The sequence below is a fragment of the Condylura cristata genome, unplaced genomic scaffold, assembly GCF_000260355.1.
Source record: "Condylura cristata isolate star-nosed mole 26May11 unplaced genomic scaffold, ConCri1.0 scaffold00004, whole genome shotgun sequence".
Lineage (NCBI taxonomy): Eukaryota > Metazoa > Chordata > Mammalia > Eulipotyphla > Talpidae > Condylura > Condylura cristata.
Window position 1 is genome coordinate 7,717,009 of NW_004567105.1, and position 22,886 is coordinate 7,739,894.

Below are 22,886 nucleotides of genomic sequence, written 5' to 3' on the forward strand. Positions count from 1 at the left end.
GGGAGGGGGAGGGAGAGGGCAGCACTCAGGAGGCTCAGCAGGTTCACCCAGACCGGGCACCTGTCCTGTCATGCCGCAGAAAGGAAAGCCAGGGGCTCGCTCTTTATGGCACCAAATGGGTGTCATCCCAGTGGCTCCCACATTTAGCAGCCCTCAGGGACCTGCGATCCAGGTCAGTGTAACGTGGGGCCTTTGGGCAGCAACCAGTGGAGAGGAAAGTCTCGCCGAGCGAGAGAGCAGCTTCCCGCCAGAGGCCTTTGCTGACAGGGTCTCCACCCATAAGTGGATGTTTCCAGTATAAATGACGATTTGTGTTTTCTCTTAATTCCTTTCACGGCCAGCTCTGTCCCATCATCACAAATGAGGTAGAAGCTCTGAAAACCAACCTCAGCATGCTGGAGGGTGAGTCCTTGCGCCATCTCCCCTGGGTGGTTGGCGTCCCACCTTCAGCCCTGGCGTGCTCAGGTCGCTTGTCCAGGCAGGCTAGCTCTGCTCCATCTGTTACACTCCGCATGCAAGACCTGCAGGAAGGTGTGTGGGAGGACAGGGCCTGTGTGGGGCAGGCCCTCCGTGCCCCTCCATGGCCCCTGCAGGAGGGTGGCTCCGGGGGCGAGATGCAAACCAGGGTCAATCTCCCTGCCACTCTAACTTCCAGCCCTGGCACTGAGTCCACCCTCTGCAGATGACGAAAGCCAGCCATCTGGGTTACTCCCACTGGTTCTTACCAGTGACTGCCGCACTGTCTTCAGGTTCAAGTCCAAGTGGATGATCCCGCCCTTCTGGCTCCTATCGGCCTCTCTTGGCTTCATCTTTGCTTCCCCAGTCAAACCACTTCTCTGGCCTTGCTCATGCTGTCCTTGCTGCCCGCGAGAGCTTCCTCTTCCCTCCAGCCATCTAGTGAGTAGTATTCCATACCTATGTCCTTGCCAGCAGCATTCAAGGGCCCTGAGAGATGCAACTCCTTCCACTCCCTACCCTCTGGCTCACCCCCTGTCCTGATCCTTCTCTTTATCTTGTAAGATTCAGCTCAAGTAAATCTCTTCCAAGAAAGCCTGCTCCCCAGATGTTGCCCTCTGTGCTCCCGTGATATTTGTGGGTGTATCTCCCTGCATCCCTTCCATTCGTCCACGATGGTGTACTGGCACCTGTAATAGGCTGGGCGCTGTTCTTGGCACTGGAGATGCAGCAGGAAGCCTCAGGGACAGAAATCCCTGTCCTTGTGAGACTAGTGGGAGGAGACAGACAGCAAGCAAGAGATAATTAGTAAAATCTATGGCATCCTGGTGATGAGTGGCAAGAAGAAAAATAAAGCAGGAAAGGAGCTGGAGGAAGTTTCCAGTAAATCCGCTGAGTAGGTGGGGATTTAAGTGGCCTCAGAGTAAGAACCCTAAGGAAATAGAGGGCTGTGCGGAGTGAGCCTTTCCTCCATCTGTGTTCCAGGTAAAGAAAACCGTAGCTCCAGGGCCGAGGCAGGAACATGCTGGTGGTTGGGGGGACTGTGAGGAGGGCACACCTCAGAGGCATGGGGGAGAGAGTAGCAGATGAGGTCAGAGGGGAGGGAAGCACTGGTCAGGTCTTTGGGGTGTGCAGGGCTCTGTGAAGGCAGGTACTGAACCGAGATGGAAACCTTTCAAGAGCACTGGGCAAGATTTGCATGATCTGAGTCTGCCTCCGGTTTCCGTCTGTTCACACTAGTCAGGAATGCACAAATACCATATGATTTCACGCCTACGTGAAACATAAAAAAGCAAAGCAGACGAACAAACAAAAGAAAGAAGAGCCAACTCTTAGATTCCGACGACAGAATGCTGGTTACCAGAAGGGAAGGGAGCCACTGTGGCGCAGGCAAAATGAATAAAGGGGGCCATGGCCGGGGGAGGTGGGCACAGAAACCAGCCCGGTGAGAACTCAATGTAGTGCATACAGATGTCAAAGCGGAAAGCCGCGACCCGGATGACCCGGATGTTATTCACCCTGCACGCTGCGCCCCCTACCCTTGTAGCCCTGAACTTGCAGCCTGACTCAACCCGAAATCCCTGCTTCCTGAGACCCACTGCTTCCCCCTGCCCGCTGGCCTTCTGCTTTGCTCTGAAAGTGGTAATGGAATGACCTGAAGGTAGAGCAGTGCCTGAGCGTCCCTGGCCTCCCTGGTTTAAAGAGTTCTCTCAACATTCCTTTAAAAAAAATAGTTCCAGTTGCAACAATATCCATAGTCCTTGTGAAGTTCCAGCTCCGTGGGAAGCTGCACCATAGAATTTGAGGGTGGTTTCCCCCTCATTTGCAGAGTATAGAGAACATCTGTTGGCAAAACTCAACAAAAATACGTGCAGACTATGAAAAACAGGGGCCGCCTGAGGGGAGGGGTGACGGGAAGCCGGAGGGGAGGGTGAGTGGGGCGTGTGCTGGTGTTGAGCTCTGAAGTTGTGCCACCGATATTACAGAGCCGTGGAAACAATTGGCAAATCAATGAAATTTGAGGGGGAAAAAAAAAACCTGAAAGTCTTCTCTCAGTGTACCAGTCCCATATGTGTTAAAATTGATAAGTGACTTTTGTTTGTCTAACTTTCCTTTTAAAATAAGAAGCACATATGCATTGGGGGTGGATGTATCAAAAGGACATACCAAAATGTTACCTGATTTTGAAATGTGTTTATCCCAGTGTAATGTGATTAAGAAGGATGCTTCTTTTAATGTATTACCTCTCCTGGGTTTTGAAAAGTGGGCATGTATTAAGAAATAGAGTAGTTGTTATTTTACACAACAGAGATGTAAAGTGTATACTGTCCTGGGACATTAGTCATGTTACACTAAGCCTTTGATGATTGTAAATTTTCATCTTTTTTTGTTGTTGTTGTTATATAGTTTTAACCAAGATTGACAACTATACTGTGCTGGACTATTCCCTAATCAGTTCTCCAGAAGTTACTGAGAATCACATTGACCTGAACTTGAAGGTAACGTCATCATGACCAGTGTCTTCATTCTGGTTAGCGATAGTCAGGATTCAGGGTGGAGTATTATGGGAGGAGGAAATCTTAACTACACGCTCTTCCAATCATTTAGTTTCCTTGCAAGCTGTCCCCTCATGCGCATGCTCTTTCAAAGGATTGAACATCCTCTTGATTGGGAAATGATCATTTGGACTGCACAGTATGCCTCTTCCTTCTACAGCTAAATATCACGACGTCTCTGCCTTTGGCTGTAGGTTGGACTCTAAGAGGCAGTGAGTGGAGTGGTCTGAACTTCCTGGACCTTCAGATATCAGTAATTCCCCTTATTGAGTGCTCCATTCCTTACTCTGAGGTTAGTCCATTTAATTGCGGGCTAATGACCTCTGTCAGGGTCATTAGGACATGGAAATGGAATTTGTGAAATCTGGAAAAAAATTAACGAAGCCTAGTTTTGCCTGAAAGCTAACATCATTTTTTAAGATGCATATTGGCTTCTGTTTCCATCACTCAGAGTCCTTCAAATCAGTTAAATGTAGGCAAGACTCCAGTTCATAACAACACCCTGTAGAATGAGGTAGTGTCAGCACTGCCACAGTAACTGCTATCAACCCTTTAGAGTCCTGGGTCCTTTGAGTCACCGAGGGGCTCGAGGGTCTCCCTAACTAACTCCCAACATAGGAGACTCGTAGCTGCAAAAAGCTGAAACAGGAGTCTGGAGTCCAGGAAGACCCACGAGTATATGTAGGGTTTGACAAGCCTTGTACGTGGAGAAAAACAGGAAGTGTACCCGACGCGGGGATGAGGTGCATGTTTGTACCGGGCCTGAAGCTTCTTGCAGTTTCTGCTAAAAACAAGGTAGCGGGCTGCAGCCATTTGCAGGACTGAGTGCACTGTGCTCTGCTGGCTTGCTTGTTGGCCTTACTGGGGAGTGTGCTCACCCATGCACAACTTCAGCCAGGGCGGACAGGTATACTTGAGGTCCTGCAGAGTTAGCCACACCCCCCAGTGAAATGTGTCTGCCTTCCTTTCTCTGAAGAAAGGGCTGAGGAGGAACTTTTCACCGTGTAGACACACCCAGGATTCAGCACCACTTTGAAGCATTCACTAGTCAACGAGTCAGAGGGCCTCATTTTTAAATCCCAACTGAGTTTCTAGAATGTTTCTTACTCTGACTCGAGCAGACCCACCTTCCTTGGTTCTGCAAGTTGCTGTCTCAGCTAAGGCATTGGTCTCTCTCTCTTTCCCCACAGGGCGTTTTCTACCCCCTGGAAGACCTTGCCGACCCCCCTTTCTCACCAGTTCCCTTCGAGCTCCCCACGCGCAGTGACTCAATGCTCTACATCGGAATCTCCGAGTATTTCCTGAAATCTGCTTCCTTCGCTCATTTTGCTGCTGGGGCTTTCAATGTCACTCTGTCCACCGAAGAGGTGAGTAGTGTTCAGGATGGTGACGGCCACGTTTCATTGACTTAGGAGAGTCTCACCATGGGGTTTCTACGTCATGTTTCTTCTCCTGCACCTTTAGATGACACCCCTAGCAAGACAGTGAGTGAAGGAGCCCTGTAAGAATGTTGGGGGGCTGCATTTCCCTTCCCTAAAATGCAGCCACAGCTCTCACTGATCTTAGCTCATGCCAGATCCCCTTCCACCACCTATTACTTGTGACCTTGGACATTTGCAATTTGATTGACTTCTCTGGGCCAGTCTTTGGAAAATGGAGAGAAAAATAATAGTCTCGTGCTCACAGGGTTGTTATGGGTGCTAAGGAGGCTTAAATACATGTATGGCATTCAGACCAGTGCCTAGCACAGAACAGGATGCCTCTGTGCCGCCTATTAATCAACACTGCCTTATTCGTTGTTTTATGCCATCATCAAGATTTCACCTGTTGGTACTTGCAACTGACTTCTCTTCAGTGACCACTAATAGTACAGACACTCATTGATTCTTTGGCCATGCTCCTCCCTTTTATAATGAGAATACGCTTAGCCAGTCAACCAGCAACTTTTATTACACATCCCGTGTGAATCTTTTCATCTTATGGGCCTTAATTATACAAGTAATTATGCATCAAATGTTCCAAATGTTAAGTGTGACCTCACCAGGTATGATATAATGCTAAGAATCAGATATATCTAGCTTGAAAATGACTTGAAACCATTCATCAGTGAAGAGGATTACCTAAGCACCCTATGGCTTGATAATCTCTGAAAATGAGGCAGTGACAAGACTTACTGGCAAGACTTACTGACCTTAGGACATTTACACAAGGGTCAAATGCAGATAATACACACCACGTTCCCAAGATCAAAAGGTCACTCGCCTTCTTCTGTGAACTGGGCCCAGTCGCTGTACTTCTCTGGGCCTCAGATTCCCTGTGGTTGAGTTATAAAAATGATAGGTTGCTTCCAGCACAAAGGCTCTTTTGGTGCAAGATGATTCACACAAATTGTAAGGAATGCGAGGCTTTTCCTGAAAAGACAACCCAGGTGAAAACTTGACAGTGACATGATGGCCTTGATTTTCCAGATTTCTAAACATTTGGTTCAGAATTCTCAAGGCGTCGGCAACCTGCTCTCCCGGGTGAGTACTTTAGACTTTTGAGTCCTTAATAGTGCGTTTGGTGCTGATGCAATTACTTCTGGGAGACACATGGGTTCTTTTTGTTCCTTTTTAGACTGGGTCTAAGTCCAACTTCCCATCCTCAAACTATTTTTAAAAAATATCCACAAGCATTTACTGACCCAGTTATGAAGGCAGCATATGCTCACAAAATAAGCCCTTGGTTCCTTCTGTAAGGCTCCATCTACTTGAAATCATCAGTGTAGGTGGGAACTGAAGGAATATGTCCAGTTTGTGTCCATGGTGAGACTTAAAGCCTCAGGCTTGGCCTTGAGGACAGAGAGATGCGCAGTCTGCATCCTGGTTCTAGAGAGAGGCTCTGGAGTCAGGGCTGGGTCCCAGTTCTACCAGGTACTCACAGGGAACCTGGAGAAAATGACGCTCTGTAAGACTCACTCCCTGCAGTTGTGAAACAGGACTCTTGTACAGGTTAACCGAGACCCAAAGGAAAGCCCTGGCGGGGAACCTGGCGTGTTGAATGTGTTCAGAAAACGTCATCTGTGCTTATTAGGTTTTCCAGGTGTTAGTGTCGTTATTGTTGATAAAAGATTTTTTTTGTATTCTAAATGCATGATTTAAGCTTTCACCACCACAAGCCACCCCAGATTTGTGATTGCCCTCATGCCCCTGGTTCTGCTTCTTCCCCCGAATGAGGCAGATTGCAGAGATCTACATCCTGTCCCAGCCCTTCATGGTACGGATCATGGCCACTAAGCCCCCTGTCATCAACCTGCTGCCGGGTAACTTCACCCTGGACATCCCTGCCTCCATCATGCTGCTCACCAAGTTCGAGAACTCTACCGCGGAAACCATCGTTTCCATGGACTTCGTAAGTGTTCAGGGGCAGGGGGCAGCGGTGCATAGCACCCAGTCTCTGCATTGACCACAGTGTTGGGGGGTGTCGCATCCATTAGGAGTGAGGGCTGCGGGAGGTGCGGGAGGCCAGAGTCCTTGGAAAAGAGCTCTCCTCCCACCTTTCTCGCTTCCTGTGTTTCCTTGCTGCTGCTTCAGTTACACTGATGGCTGAGTTCCTTTTTCTCTTTGAAGTAAGTCAAGGTGAAATTCCAGTTTGTTTGAGCAGGTGAAGACCAAATGCAATCCAAGAGAAAGGTAGTAAATCCACAAACATTAGCAAGCTGTCAGAGAGAGCGGACATGGAGAAGAGAGTTGGAGGGAAAAAATATGTTTTCAGTTTTATTTATTTACGCTTACAGAACTGGGGTACAGGCCAGAGGTGCGGGGGCAGTAAGAGACAGAGTGGGGAGCAGAACAGGTGGACTGACGAAGTACACTGCTGAAGGGAGCAGCGAGTGGGCCAGAAGAGGAGAGGTCTGCTGCGCCATGTGGGTCAGCTCCCTGGGCGGGGATCGAACTCATGCTGCGGTGGCTTCAGAGAACTTCGTAATGCAGCGCTTTAACCCACTGTGCCACCAGCGAGAGCCCAGAAATTTTTTAAATGATTTCATGGAGAGCCTCAACAAAATGTCTACAGTGACTCCCCTACCTGAAAAAACAGTCTCTGCAGAGCTCTTTCTTCCTAATGTCTCTCAGACAGAAAGGGAAAGTGGAGCATGCCATGTTTCCACCGTAGGACTTGGTGTGGGCCCAAGGATGAGCCACTTGGTAATGTCCGTGTGTCTTGCCTGCAGGTTGCCAGTACCAGCGTTGGCCTGGCTATTTTGGGACAAAGGCTGATCTGCTCCTTGTCTCTGAACAGGTAAGATCAATCCACCTGACTGTTGGAAACTTTTAGTTAAGTAGGTCAACAGGCCAAAGACAAAATGAACGTGAACAGCGCAGGTGAGGATGCCACTGAGTAGAAAATGAGCCCCTTACGCAGCTCTCCTGTATTCAACCCACAATTTCAACATCGGGACTTAGCTTAAACATGTGCTCCCAAGTTTTTTGTTTTTTTTCTCCCCCCCCCCCATTACATAAGAATAAGAGAAAATAGGTGACAAAATAATTATAAGTTACCAAATTACAAATGCACATTCTAAGGGTCCAGCAATATCATTCAGCAGTAACTGAAATTCCCCTCCAGCAAATTCAGGAATCAGTGTCTTAGGACAGAGAATGGACTTTGAGGTCAAAGAGTAGAGTTTCAGGTCCCTGCTCACTGCTTCTCTAATGATGATGAAGTCTCTTAATCATTTTGTAAAAATAATGAAATTGGACTGAATCATCTCTGAGGGACCTTCAGGCTCGGAAGTTATGACCTCATTACAGACTATAGATTTAACAAAACTGTGTCCTGGGGCCTTGCCGGCTCTCAATTGCGAGGCGTGTGGTGCGCAAGGGCCCAAGCAGTGACTGGCGTCGACCGTTCAGGGCGCTCTGGCTGCTGCTGGAAGAAGCACCTGTACAGCCCTTGTGCCTGGCCACCTGGAGCGCAGCTGGGGGCATCCAGAATGATCACAGGGCCCAGACGAACTCCACGAAAGGAAAAAGAGCAAGTGCCAACAGACAAAGCAGGTCGAGAAAGAACAGGGAACCAACAGAAGGACTGGTCAGTCAGTCACCCCGAATCCACACGGGGCTTTGGGAGACTCAGAGCACAGAAACATGGAACCGCTGTCCACAGCTAGGACCAGACGAGCAAGCAGAACTGCAGAAAGCCGGCCGTCAGCCGTGTGAAGTAGCTTCCCTCCAGACATAGAAGGGACCCTTGTTCAAATACGATGAAGGCCTTCCAGATGGAGGCGGCGGGACATTACAGCAGATTCTGAGCACGCGGCCCTGTCCCAGGCACAGGCTGTGAGTGCTGGGCTGAAGGCAAATCCCACAGGGGCAGCGCAGACTGGGGGTGCTAGGCAGATTGGGGGTGAGGCAGGAGAGCCTGACAGAAGGCCTTAGCTTTGCAGCAAGAGTGGGAGCCCCGCCTCCCAACAGGCTGCCCCAGCCAGCTCCTCCACTCCCCAAAGCCCCAGGGCTGCTCTTCAGGATGAGCTGGTTTGAACACAGCTGGAAAGGTGTAGCATGGGTGGGAACCAGAGAAGCACCCCTGAGAAGGACGGAGGAACACGTGGTCCCCAAACCCAGCTCCGGGGTCAACACAGGCTTTCTAACCACCCCCTGCCTGCGAAGGACGGGGGGGACACGTGGTCCCCAAACCCCGCTCCGGGGTCAGCACAGGCTTTCTAACCACCCCCTGCCTGCGAAGGACGGGGGGGGACACGTGGTCCCCAAACCCAGCTCCGGGGTCAGCACAGGCTTTCTAACCACCCCCCTGCCTGCGTGTGTCTGTGGAGCTGCTCGGGCCTGACTAGCCCAGCCTGAGATGCAGAAATCAGAAGCCGTCCAGTGCGGGGTGTTTAGAAGAGCCGTGACCACCTGGCTTTGGCGTCACAGTAGCTGGTTCCATTCATAGGCTGTGGGGTCTCAGGCAGGTTGTTTTATTATGTGAAGGACATAATTAAACCAACTTGGGGGGTGCTTAAGACATACATGAATTCATACGCCTAAGGTACATGTCAAATGTTCGAGAAATGCTGGCTATGGTTACTATTGCAACCAGGGGCTGACTTCAGCCAGGGGAAAAGGGCCCTGATTTTGCACAATCACTCCAGGAGTGGCCTCTCCAGGGAAGCTCTCCCTCCCCTGCCCCTGCCCAGGGATGGTTCTTAGAGTAGCTTTGTGGGCCACCATTTACGCCTCCTCTTCATGATTGAGCCTTCGCCTGTCCCCTGTTCCTGTGCCAAGCACTCCACGTGTATAATTTCATTTAGACCTTCCAACTCTTTAACTTCAGGATCGGGCACGTTGTAGATTAAATGTCTGTAGGTTAAATGAATAATCCTGGAAGTAGGTATTACTACCCCCATCCTGTGGTTCACTGAGGTCAAATAACTTACTCGAGTCACGGAGCTACTGAATGGCAGAGTCAGACTTGAACCTGGGTGAGGCCGGTAACTTACCACATGATACTGCCTTTGATGTGGTGGGCAGATAAAGACTTAGGAAATAAGACGTAGACCTAGGACAGAAAAGGAAAACCCTGGCCCAGAAGAGGAACCCCATGAGCACGAGTCACCCTACAATAAAACAGCAGCGGGTCCCCCTCAGTAGAAGAGGAGGCCCTGGCATTGGGGCCTGAAGGGGAAAGCTGTCCACCTGAGGAGCCAGGTGGTTGAAAAAATAAGGGCAAAATCTGGGTGCATGAGCAGTAAACATGACCTGTGCGGATATGTCTGCTTGGAGGACAGGCTCTGGAGTCAGGCACCTCTGGGTCTGAATCCTGCCCGGAGGTTTGCTCCCTGTGGCACCTCAAATGAGGGGATTAACCCTCCTACAGACCAGTTTCCGTGTCAGTAACACAGACCCTCTCTGCGAGCCCGCGTCCTGGCAGATGAGACGGGGTGTCATGTGCACTCAGCACACACTCGGCTGGAGAGATGATTGTTCCCACCCAAGAAGCGTTTCCTCCTCTTCTGTTCTAGGATCAAAGTTTGCCCAAGGAAGTGGGAGCAGTTGGCAGTCAGGATGGTCCTTGAAGCTGGGGTGTTGGCTCTGAAAGTCACGCAGCAGATTCCTACTTCTATCAATGGAGACTTTTGTTTCCACACACAGTTCAATTTCAGGTGCCCAGTACAAGTTGGTCCACATAGTAAATATTCTGTAAGTTAGTGCAGACCAGGTTACATGACACGCTTCCTATCTTGGTGTTCTTCTAAGCAACTTGAGCCTTTAATCACTTGCAAACCTTAAGACAATCCAAGGTATGTTAGTGTTGAACCATTTAGAATGCTAGAACTTTTTTTTTTTAAATTGTTGTGATTAAAGGTCTAGACACTCCCAACTGCACCCCACCCCACTCCAACCCACTCCTATTAACACACAACACACACACACCACCCTACAAGCCCTCCCACGCCACACTGTCAAAAAATGCGAGCTTATCTCACGACAACGAGATAGAATCGCCTCCTCGCTCCACTCCTCACAGCTTGGACAGATAAACATTTCCCAACATGAGCCACCTGGAGAGAACCCCAGAAAGGAAAACAGGTCTGGGAAGAAGGGATTGAGTTTCTGTTGGGACGGGGCTTTGAGCAGGTCAGCAGAGAGCAGGCCTGCCTGACCACAGCCACGCCCTCTTCACAGCTGCTCCTGAAGCCAGTGCAGACGAGGCCTGGTGGGCTGCCCCAGCAACAAAGAAACCTCTAAATAGCTTCTTTCACCCTTCCCAGACTCAGCGGTGATAGTCCCAGATTCCCAAGGCAAAGTGGCCAAGCCACTGGGAAATTCTTCCTCACAGGAGAATCCTTTTATACTGGAATGTGCTCCACATATCCTGCCCTTGAAATCTTTCTTCCTTGGATTCTGCCCACAACTGGGGGTCTCCAAACCCTTTATCTGCTGGTCCTGTCTTTCAAGCAGCCAACCTTACCTGCCATGGCTCCCTAAAATGAATATTCTGCTTTAGGCTGGCAAACCTCCAAAGAAACCCCAATTCTGACAAACTCCCCAACCCACCTCCCTTATCTGCATGTTCATGCGTGTATCCAGCCCGTGAGGATGGGATGAGCATCCGCACCGCACTGCTCTTGCTCAGATTTCAACCTTCAGGACCACAGATTCAGATTCAGAAGCAGTTACGGTACTAGGCGCTGGGGACAGGCGTGCTAGGGTGCTGCTCTCCAAGGCAATTTCTTTCCCCCCAAGACACACACAAACACCCCTTCAACTCACACTGGCTCCTTCACCTCCACACCTTCTCGGGATTCCTGCAGCAAGTTAGGGCACTGTATAAGCCCACAGAGGAGCACGCTCGGTGTACCTGCTGAGCAGTGTTCACTGCTCCCTTCCTGTACGTACAACTTCTCCATGCTTCATAAATATAAACAGCTATAAAGGTCTTCACCGGGATGGCACTTGCTGAGCATAGAAGAGGCACCTTCTTGGGGTCCACACTGTTGCCGGAATGATCTTATAAAGCACAGATGTCCTCAGGCCCTCCCCGGTGGCGCAGCGGGTTGGAGCGCTGCACTGCGAAGCTAAGCCAAGCAGTGGCAGCTTCAGTGCAAGTTCGATCCCCACCCCAGAGGTGACCCACATGGCGCGGCAGACCTCTCCTGACTCACCCGCTGCTCCCCTCAGCAGTGTTCTCTGTTGAGCTGCCTGTTCTGCTCCCCACTCTGTCTCTGGTGGATCCTCTCACTGCTCCAGCTCCTCTGGCCTGTACCTCCCAGTTTTGTTAACACACACACACACACACACACACACACACACCCTCTTTCTTCTTGGGAAACTGCCACAGAGCTCTTGCAGTTAGGACAAGTATCAAAATTCTCATGTGGCCCGAGAAACTCAGGCTGCTCACCCACCATCTGCCTCTGGCATCATCCTCTGTGCTCTCTCACGAGCTCTCTGTTCCTCCTTGAGGACTTTGTGACCATCACCTCGACCGCTTCCTACTCCTCCCCTCTTTTTTAAAGGATTTGTTTATTTATGCATACAGAACTGGGGTACAGGCCAGAGGTGCAGGGGCAGTGAGAGGCTTCACCAGAGACAGAGTGGGGAGCAGAACAGGCCAACAGATGAAGTACACTGCTGAGGGGAGCAGCGGGTGGGTCAGGAGAGGTCTGCTGTGCCATGTGGGTCCCTGCGGGGCCCAGGATCGAACTTGCACTGAGGCAGATGCGGTCAGCTTGCAGTCCTATGCCTTAGCCCGCTGCGCCACCAGGGAGGGCCAGTGAGGTTATTTTAATAGTGTCTGCTTACCCACTCGTTTCTAAGCTCTGTGAGAACCTGGCTGTGTCTGACTCTCCAGCACCTCTCAAGGATACATATATTAGGTGTTCAATAAATGTCCACTGGCGAGGTCAAGGAGCAAACAGACACAATCTTGGGAATGAAAGCTGCTAGGACTAGATCTCTTCCCTCAAGAATTTCATAGTCAGGAGCAAAGAGGTAAGCAACTGTGATGATGAATTCCTCATGTGGGATTTATTTTTGATGTCTGCCATGGCCACGGGGCCACTTGACCCTCATTACGTCCTACTTGGAATATTGGCCCTTTTGCCACTCAGGAATTCGCACTTTATCTCTGGTGTTCGTTCGGGCAATAATCTTTCTCGAAAACTTGTAAGATAAGCTATACCTTTATACAGCGGCGAGGCTATTTGAGCTGCTTTTCTCTCCCAAACACTCTGTGGCTTCCTTCCTGGTCGGGGTGGCTCTTTAGTAACAGGTTAGAGAGCCTGATAGAGCATCAAGTCAAAGGACCGAACTCGGGCGCCACTTAGTGGTCGAAGTTGAGCTTGCGAGTTTTTCAGAACCAAGGCAGGAAGTTTGTTCTACCGGTTTCTCTTCATTTATTGAGTCTTGTCCTTGAGTAAATTATCCTTCCAACTATGGCCAGAGAACTAGGGAAGGAACAGAATGAAGACAACCTTAGGAGGAAAGGATAATCTAGTTCATGGTGTTAAATGATCTGTGGGGTCTCTCTCCAACATGCATGGATCAGGTGATAACAGATATTTGATAAAAGAAATCAGATTTATTTTTTAATTGACTGGCAAGAAGATAGGAGATGACTCAGATAGAAAGGAAATGAGCTTACATAGATTTGGGGGGCCAGACTTGAGGACGGAGGTGCTGGCAGGTATGGGCTGAAAACGGGTTAGGGTTAAGAACTGTTAGGGTTACGGGTTAATGACTCAAGTTGATGGTCTAGTCCCAAGGCAGTTCATGCAGGGAAAAGTATGAAGAGGCTTTTCCTCAGATACCTGGAGTTTTGAGTTTCTGTTAGTAGTTGCATGTCTGCCTCTCAGTCGCCCTCTCCACCTCTATGCTCTCAGTCTCCAGCCACCTGGGGGCGCAAGTGTCTCTGTTTCTGCTTGTTCAGGCTGCTTCAGGTAAACGACATCTTAAATGCAAGCTCCAAACAGAGAGCTAAATTAAGTTTATCCCCTCCTTTAGGCTCCTAGCGTCTAAGGTCAATGTAGCCACTTAGCCTGGATTTCATGGCTTATTCATATTTTTGTATTATATAGATGAGAAATCTAAGATCCAGGGAGATTAAGTAAGTCTACATGGTTAGCAAGAAGCAGAAATGAAACTCAGACTCAGGCATTCAGCTGATCCCCTACTCTTCACAATTAAGCTGCCTTTCATGTCAGATGGCTGCTGGAACTAACGTTCCCTGATGTGTTAGCCTTCAGAAGCAATAATCTGCACAGTACAGCTTCTGAGAGATGTGGCCTGGACATGATTGTAGGATCAGGTAAAGTGAGATATGTCACCTGCATCTCTCAGCTGCTGACTCCCTGACTTGAGTAATTCAGTTGCCCTCTCTGATCATCCATTTCCTCATCTGCAAAAAAGGAAATAACAATAGCACCTATCCACCTATCACAGCATCATTGGGAACGTTAAACTGTAAAATGCTTATAAAGCTCCTAGAACCATACGTGCCATCCACTGTCATCACTGTCACTGTCACCACTGTCAGCAGTATAGTCATCTATTAATAAGGGAGCAACCTGGCACACGGAAGTTCCAAGATTAAGGTCAGAGCAGGAAGACATGAAACGTTAAGATTGTCCTGCACCCCAAGCTGTCAACTGTAAGCCCCATGTAGTAAATACATGTAGGGAGCACTTTTAAGTTACAAACCCAAGCCTTCTGCTATTCCTGTCTTGCTTCTTAAGCAGCAAACATAAAGGTTGGAGACCATAGAACATTATGTTCATACAGTGTTTGTGTTTAAGAGTGATCCACTGAACTAAAAAAATAAAAAGCCCCTTTTTTTTTTGTCTCTTTGTACCGAGAGGGTTGTTTTGAACTCTACCCTCCATTAACCTTTTCCTGTTTGTTTTTGCTGTTTGTTTCTTTCAGGTTCCGCCTGTCTTTGCCAGAGTCCAATCACAGTAATGTTGAGGTAGGAAACAGCCAGCAGAATCCCCTGTCCAGGGTGGAGGGAGGTTTCTCCCACACAGTGGCTGGATGAATGATTCTTTGCTCTGTCTCTGGGCACTTGGTTTCCCTGGCAGTATAAGTTTTAACTATAATCTATAGGTAGCTACTCATCCACCAAGCCCATTAGCTGTTAAATAAGAGAGGGCCTCTCCAGTTAACCTTTAGTTATGCATAAGACCTTTTCAAAGAACTCAAAAGGGGAAAACCTGAAATGTACATGGAGATTTCATTATTGGATAGAAAAATGCTATATAGTTATGTAAATGCTACATAGTTATCTAAGATGGTGACTCCTGGAAGAAGAGGCTAGATGTAAATTATTAGTCCCTGACTGGGTTTTCTACCCATCACCTAAAATTTGATCAAGGTAAAGCTGCAGAGAGGTTCTTTTCATCACTAATCATACAGAATGCTCAACAAAGACTCACTGAGTGAGTCATTTGATGGTGAGGCAAAGACCCCTTGATAGTCCTCTATCCATTTATTCTTTTTTTTTTAAAGATTTATTTATTTGTGCATACAGAACTGGGATACAGGCCAGAGGCTCAGGGGCAGTGAGAGGCTTCACCAGAGACAGAGTGGGGAGCAGAACAGGCAGATCTACGAAGTACACCGCTGAGGGGAGCAGCGGGTGGGTCAGGAAAGGTCTGCCACGCCATGTGGGTCCCTGCGGGGCCCAGGATCGAACTTGCACTGAGGCAGATGCGGTCAGCTTGCAGTCCTATGCCTTAGCCCGCTGCGCCACCAGGGAGGGCCCTATCCATTTATTCTTAATGCCTGCAGCTTCCCCAAAACCAACACTCTCAGAGATATAAAGCCTCCATCATTTGTTAAAGACAAAAATATGATGTTCCTCCATTTGCCAACAGTAAGAGGTTCTCAGAAAACAATGAGACTCTGATATTGGCTACACGTAGGGGATTGTCTGGCTACGGAGCGTGACAGGATGTGAAGGAACACCTGTCACTGGGGTTCCCAGGGAAGCAAGAGAAGGCTGTGAACTGGGAAATCCATCCATCATTCTACATTGTCATATACTAGGCACAGCTCTAAGCTACCATGTTGCTGCCAGCAAGGCGTCTCTAAGATGTGTCGTCACCATGATCTGGAGTTGAGGGGAGCAGAAATGTCCCTTCTCAAGAACAAAAGTTTGAGAAATGCCATTATATGGCTTCCCACAGAATGGCTGGATGGTTAAAATATCTCTGTGGAGAGATTCCAGTTATTGCTCCTTGTCCTGCATAGGTCTGAGGAAGAGCATGTCCACCAGGCATGGGCCTATCAAAAGGCCCTGTCCGGGCAACTGATGTAGTTTTTCCTTTCACTTTAGGTCTTGAGGTTTGAAAATGTTCTGTCCTCCATTCTCCACTTTGGTGTCCTCCCACTGGCCAACGGTAAGAGATTCTCGGCAAACGATGTGACTCTGATATCGGCTACACATTGGAGATTGCTTGGGACTCTTCGCCCATAGACTTGTACTTCTGGAGTGTTATTATGAACCCAGACTGGTTTTACCCAGAATTTACCTCAATAGTATGTATCATCAGTGATAGGGTTGAGAAATGAGTTATTCTGGGTCGTATCCACATCAGGGAGTACTGGCAGACACCAGTTGAATTAAAAAAATAGGAAGCCCTTAATGCTGGCATCAAGTGTCTCCTTCAGGTGGGCTGAAAATGAAATGATTCTCCCAAGGAGATATCTGTGGCCCATAGGCACGACACAATTTTTTTTTAGATTTATTTATTTATGCACACAGAACTAGGGTACAAGCCAGAGGTGTAGGGGCGGTGAGAGGATTCACCAGAGATAGAGTGGGGAGCAGAACAGGCAGATCTACAAAGTACACTGCTGAGGGGAGCAGCTGGGGGGTGTCAGGAGAGGTCTGCCATGTGGGTCACCTCCCTAGGACTATAAGTCGTGCTGCTGTGGCTGTGGATCGCTTTGTAGTGCTGCGCTTTAACCTGTTGATCCACAAGGGAGGGCCCTAGGCACATTTTTTTGGTGGTTGTTTTTTGAGAGTCTACAGTGTATCACGTGAGAGCCTGGACGTCAATGCAAACCATATGTCAAAGACAGTGGGAAATTACTTTGATTTTTTTAAAGAAATGGAATAAAAAGTCCAATTAAATAAAAAAGTAGGAGAAATCAAAACCAAGTGTTAGATTGCAGGCATAAAGTCACTGTGAAAATTGATGTTCTGAAGCATCTGCCTCTGAGTTTGCAAGAACAAACAACCCCAGGCCAGGAAGGTAAAGCATTCTGTGGAAGAAATCAGATGAGTGAGATTGGGGTAGAGTAGAGTCAGCCATCGGTCTTGAATTCATTGGACAGGCCACTTAACCCCAGTCACTAACTGCTTCTAGGACATTACATGTCTTTGAAGGCAATAAGATAGCTACCGTAAATAAATATATTCAGCGACCACTTATTAAAAGTAATCCAGATTGCCCCTTAGAGTAGGATCTGAGCTGAATAAAATTAGAAGCAAACAAAGAAATCCTTAGAGTTAATGCATCTAAAATAGATCATTTGTGAAGGAACCAGTGTGAGGTTATTGCCACCCGCATTCAGATTCCATATAGAATAGTGGACAGGTAACATTTTTGTAGCTGTTGAGCAACTCTGAATAGCATCTTCCTCCTCTGTAGTTGTTTACACACTGCAGGGTCTTGAATTCAGCTTGGCTAAAATACCTTGTATTTTAGAGTCCAAGATGTTCTCAGGATCCACTAAATAAGATACTTTGCAAAATATAAATCAGAAAAATTGCCAATATTTTTCTGCCATCCAAATATACTTAAATGCAGGTGCATTTTCACTAAACACAGATTCATTAATGCTTTTTCCAGAAATATGCCAGTGACATAATCAGAGGGAATATAAACAGAGAAGTTGAGAGAATGAAAAGCTAAATTATTAAAAAGCTGCTTGCAAAAAAAAAAAAAGAAAAAAAGCTGCTTGCTAGTCTCTTACTGTTTGCTAAGATGCCTGGGCCTATGTCCAATTGCTTTACATCTTCTTTTATATTTTAGCAAAATTGCAGCAAGGATTTCCTCTGCCCAACCCGCATAATCTCTCATTGGTCAATTCAGATATTGAAGTTTTCAAGGTAAGAATGCAAATCACCTCTTAACCAACCATTTCTCATCATTATGGGATTGGCCTCTTCCTAATTTGCTAACTTTTTTTTTTAAAAAAAGGAGTTTATTTATACATACAGAGCTGGGGTACTGGCCAGAGGTGCAGGGGTGGTGAAAGGATTCACCAGAGACAGAGGGAGAGTAGAACAGGCCGACTGACAAAGTACACTGCTGAGCAGAGAAGCAAGCGAGACAGAAGCAGTCTGCTGCGCCAAGCGGGTCACCTCCCTGGCTGGGGATGGAACTGCTGCAGCAGTGGCTTCCGACAGCTTCCTAGAGCTGTGCTTTGGGCCCCCAGGGAGGGCCCTGTTGAGAGACTCAGAATTGAATTGAATTGAATCGTATCCTGGGGCTACTTCTCTGTGATGTAGACACAGTTTAATGACTGACAATCCTCTGGGCTTCTTCCTGCAAAAAAAAATTGTTCACAAACATTTGCTGGAACCAAAACCCCTCTTCTAGGTTCTGGGATCTGTTGCAAGCTGCTTCCTGGTTATTTCTTATCAACAAACTTCTAAACACCTCTTGTCTTCCTTTGGGAGACTCCTCTGGGGAGCCGGAAAGAAGACTGGCTGATTTCTCCACCCTGTACTTGGTCTCCCCTGCCAGTCTTCCCTCTACAGCAATAGACAGCAATCCAAAATGGCTCTTCCTGTGACTCAGAGACTCACAGGGGGTGCAGGGCAGCGGCGTGGGTAACACCACAGAACTTGGTAAAGAAACCTTGTGTCCCTCCTGTGGCCGCAAAGCCCAGCCGACATTATCTTTATCATTGTATTCTTTTCAGGGTTTCCTATTGATTTCTACGGACCTGAAATCTGAAACATCCTCCAAGCAGCAGCCTGGTTTCTATGGTTGGGAAGGTCTGGACCCAAGAAACTGGCAGTGGAGAGGGAAACCTGCCGCATGATAGCCTGTGTGGAGTCCACTCCAGGAAGTAAACGGGCCTTAAGCCCACAGCTACTGAAAACACAGAGAGGGTAGACAATGCACAATGGAATTTTAAAGTCATGGTGAATTGCATGATATAAATGGGCCTTAAGCCCACAGCTACTGTAAACACAGAGAGGGAAAACAATGCACATTGGAATTTTAACATCATGGTGAATTGCGTGATGCTGGCAGTTTTCTTTCGTAAGCCCTCTAGGATGTAGAAAGAGGCAAGCTAGTTGAAAGAGCTAAGCTGGGGTGTATGTGTGGGTGTCTCTCCAAGGTGTGTGTGTGTGTGATTGACTGCAGTCATGTTTGAATGCATGTTACATGTTCTAATGTTTATAAGATTCTGGGGCCAAGAGCTAGACATGTATTTCCAGTGAGAAATATGTTGACGTACAGATTTGCACCACTTGTTTTCCGTGACCTATTTAATCCTCTCAGCTCTGCGGGATTTTCCTCATCCCGCATATTAGATTTTATTTTGTATTTACTGTAACTATCTCCTGTATTTAATTAAATTGTTTTCTATCAATGTGACCCTTGTCTTTTTATTTGCAAAATGTCCCATCCTTGAATATATGTGAATGATAAGGAAAGAATTTAGTATCTTCATTGTTGACAAAAACTGAGATTTCAAGGTTTGATGTAAAAGGATGACCTCTTAGATGTTTCCAGTGAGTAACGGTGATGGCAGGAAACTGCAAGTTGTGTCCCTTCTTTAAATCTTAGGATGTTTTCTCGCCTAAATGAACTGAAGTGGCAGATCACTTACCCTGCACAAGTCATAGCTGATGATGACTAATGTTAGAACACCTAATTAATGCAGTGAAATTGGGGTACAAGAGGAGGAATGGGGAGTTGACATGGAGAATTAAGAAATATGCAGAAATCATAGCTTTGTTTTTGTGGCACTTAAACTTAGTGGAGGGGGGAAGAGAGCCATTTAGCGGAGTGATTATGATGCTCTAAGCACTGGCCGGATGACTTCTTGAGTGCCATTTCACTTAATCCTCACAGCCCCTCTGGAAAGATTAATGATCCCATTTTATAGAGGAGATAAAGTGTTGGCGACATTAATCAGTCAGTACTGGGGGACAGAGAGGTAGACCCTGAATCCTAGACCTATGGATTCCGAAGTCACTGTTCTTGACGTAAGGCAAAATTAGAAGTTGGAATCACTTAGATCTCACTTACTATTATGAACAAGAGCCACCACATATAAATGCGTGATCACAGAGTATAGACATTAAAGAAGGGTGCACTGGGGAAGCCCTCGCTACCCTCAGGCACTGAGATTTACTCCTCATCGGAACACTGGCTATATATAGTACCACCCATAAATATTCGTTATAAAATGAGAAACTGCTGTTTCATTCTTTGCGCTGTTGTTTTCTGAAAATTATTTAATGTGTATCCAAGAACTCATTCTCAACCATTATAAGTTTTCAGTTGTAGTACTGACTCATTTTTTTTCCTCGCCTACAAAAATCTTTTTCCCCTCCCTGTTGTGGGTGTAATCTCTAAGCATTTGCATTCATTAGAGCAGTCGACATTGACCCAGTTTCCGTATATTTTTCAGTGCCAAAAAGCACTTCCCAAACGAAGAGTAGATCTCACGGAAACCACCAGATTTAATATACCTACAGCCTGGAAGAGAACCACCTGCGAATGCCGAAAAGGTAAACCCGAGAGCGCAGTCTAACTTAACGCGAGAACGGCGAGTCCTGTGATGAGTTTCGAGCCTCGGCGCTTGCCGTCGCTTGCGTCCGCGGCGCCGCTGCGCCTGCGCATTGGTCCCGGAAGGAGTGGTGGGCGGCGCGGGGAGGACGTGGTGGCCGCTCAGCTAAGCCGGGCCTGGAGCTTCCGTCACTGTTACCGCAGCCATGAGCCGCAACTATAACGATGAGCTGCAGTTCTTGGAAAAGATCAATAAAAACTGCTGGAGAATCAAGAAGGGCTTCGTCCCTAACATGCAGGTGAGGCGACGGCGCGGGACCGGGTGACGGGGCCTTCCGGCTGGGGCGCGCGCCGACTCCCGCCGTCCCCGCCCGCAGCCTCCTCACCTCCCCAGCCCTAGTGGGCGCTGTGGCCACCCCGCCCCCCGCGGGGCGCCTCCCACCTCCCCACCTCACTCTGCGGAGGGTGCGGGCCCCGCTCGGCCGGGGGCCGGAAGGCGGAGTCTCGGCGAAAGTGGCGTTTCCCGAGCGTCCTCACTCCGGGGTGTGAGACCCCCGCGAAGAGGTGGTCCGCCCCTACTCGTGGCAAGGTGGCACAGGCAGTCGGGGTAGCGTGGCTGGGATCGGACTCGGGCACTCCGAGTCACACTGGTCATGGACAGGACGTTGCAGACCTGTGTTCGCTGCTCCATATTGGTTTAAAATGAAACGATCGTGTTCCTCGTTAAGAGCCGAGAAAAATCTGGCAGGGGCGTTTTTCATTTCGCACCGCGTAAGGACCTTGAGGATCTTGGAGGCACGGCACCCTCTGCCCCGAGAGCCGTACACAGCCCGGCCAGGATGGACGATGTATTCCTGACGGCGACTTGGGAACCAGTATCGAGAGCCTGGAACCCCGGGCGCCCGCCCTCTCTCTGGCATTTTGCCATCTGTGCTCATTCTCTCCCGTTAAGTGAAGAAAGAGGGTGTTGATGATGTTTTGGTGCACGTGTTTGTAAACGGCTTTTTAAAAAAGTTTTACTTATTTACGCATACAAGAACTGGGGTACAGGCCAGAGGTGCGGAGGGTGAGAGGATTCACCAGAGACAGAGTGGGGAGCAGAACAGGCAGACTGATGATGCACACTGCTGAGGGGAGCAGAAGGTGGGTCAGGAGAGGTCCGCTCCCTGGCCAGGGATGCTTTGGTGGCTGCTGATAACCCGTAGCACCACCAGGGAGAGCCCGTAAATGTCTTTAAAGTCCCTCTAAGTGCCATGCAGCCTCGGAATCCTGTCTGGATAAAAGGACCTCGTGCACTCCTCCTTTTTATGCAATAGCAAAACTTACTGAATGTCCCCGACAAAGCACTTAGACTCTGAGAAGAAAAAACCCTCAGTCTTAGCACTCCTTTATTTTTTTCAATTTGTGAAGTTTCAGTTTAATCTGGTTGCCTAAATGAAGTAGGAACTTTAAAAAGACAGTATTGCCATGGTCATCACAGAGGATGTGGAGCTGGTGCATGTTGTGTCTAGAAGCAGTTTCGTTGCCAGCCACTTCTGCTTAACGACTGGGGCACTTTACTACCCAGCTAGCCCTTGGGCACAGAGTTGAAATCTGGTTTTCTTGCTCCCAAGTTGTTGTTGTCCACGATGCCAAGTTTGCATTGTGTTCCCATTCTCCTGAGAGTCGTGGGGTTTCACGCTATTAATAATAGTACCGCTGGCCTTAGCCTCCATTCCTCTTTGAACTCCCTAAGCTTCACTACAGATTTACCCTTGTTTCCTGAAAACACTGCCCTCTCATCTTCATGCCAGCTTTGTGTTCAGCTCCTCAATGTGCTGGTGCCCAGGGATGTTCCTTGTCAGCAACCAGTGCGAAAAGGAACAAACTGATGCTTCCCCCACCTCCCTGGACTTTGCCCCTGCCTCTCTCCTCCTCCTACCTAAGCACTGTGACTTCTGTGGTGGCCCAGTGCAGCTGGCTTCCTTTTCTTGCCTGGACTGCTTCCTGAACTGGATGCTGCTCCTCAAGCAGGAATTCAAATTGTTTTTTATCTCCAGTACAGTACCTGACATGTAATGAGTAAATGTGCCCTTACTGGAGGCATTTTCCACCTGCGAGCTTGCTACTCATGCGGTGGTAAGACTCAGAAGTCATCTTGAAGATAAAAAAGAAATTTACTTGTCCCAAAAATGAAGTGTTGGAACTTTGCTTCTCTGTTACTAGGCATGTTCTAGCCTTCGGTGTTACATAATTACATCTTCCACAGCCTTTTGTGCAGCTTTATCACAAAATTTTGTTAGCCTCCTAAAATTATGTAAATTATCAAACTGAGCATATAGCTACATAGATTTTTTTTTAACTCACTATTTACCTATGTATACATTTGTAAGTCATGAGAGGGCACAATAAAATGTAATGTGTGGTCTTAAGCATAGAAAAAGTACACAGATCAGAGGCTGCATGTTTATATTTAGAATTTGAGTTTTTGATTGGTCTGCTTTTTTTTTTTAAGATTTATTTATTTATTCATACAGAGATGCGGAGGGTGAGAGATTCACCAGGGACAGAGTGGGGAGCAGAACAGGCAGATCCCCTGCTGAGGGGAGCAGCGGGCAGGTCAGGAGAGGTCTGCTGTGCCATGTGGTCACCTCCGG

General features: G+C 48.0%; 2 protein-coding genes across 2 annotated transcripts in view; both read left to right on the forward strand.

The window, feature by feature from the left end:
- Window positions 1-18,698, forward strand: part of BPIFC (BPI fold containing family C) — a 30,674-nt gene extending 11,976 nt beyond the window's left edge. The window contains exons 7-16 of the mRNA XM_004676472.2: window positions 342-402; window positions 2,863-2,954; window positions 4,202-4,378; window positions 5,480-5,533; window positions 6,231-6,401; window positions 7,222-7,289; window positions 14,414-14,456; window positions 15,825-15,888; window positions 17,530-17,606; window positions 18,425-18,698. Of these exons, the coding sequence (XP_004676529.1) occupies window positions 342-402; window positions 2,863-2,954; window positions 4,202-4,378; window positions 5,480-5,533; window positions 6,231-6,401; window positions 7,222-7,289; window positions 14,414-14,456; window positions 15,825-15,888; window positions 17,530-17,606; window positions 18,425-18,547 (930 nt within the window). The 3' untranslated portion in view covers window positions 18,548-18,698. The remainder of the gene's footprint in view (window positions 1-341; window positions 403-2,862; window positions 2,955-4,201; window positions 4,379-5,479; window positions 5,534-6,230; window positions 6,402-7,221; window positions 7,290-14,413; window positions 14,457-15,824; window positions 15,889-17,529; window positions 17,607-18,424) is intronic.
- A 1,643-nt stretch (window positions 18,699-20,341) lies between these two features.
- RTCB (RNA 2',3'-cyclic phosphate and 5'-OH ligase) overlaps window positions 20,342-22,886 on the forward strand; it is a 20,385-nt gene continuing 17,840 nt past the window's right edge. Inside the window, exon 1 of the mRNA XM_004675714.2 lies at window positions 20,342-20,549. Coding sequence (XP_004675771.1) covers window positions 20,457-20,549 — 93 coding nt within the window. The 5' untranslated portion in view covers window positions 20,342-20,456. The remainder of the gene's footprint in view (window positions 20,550-22,886) is intronic.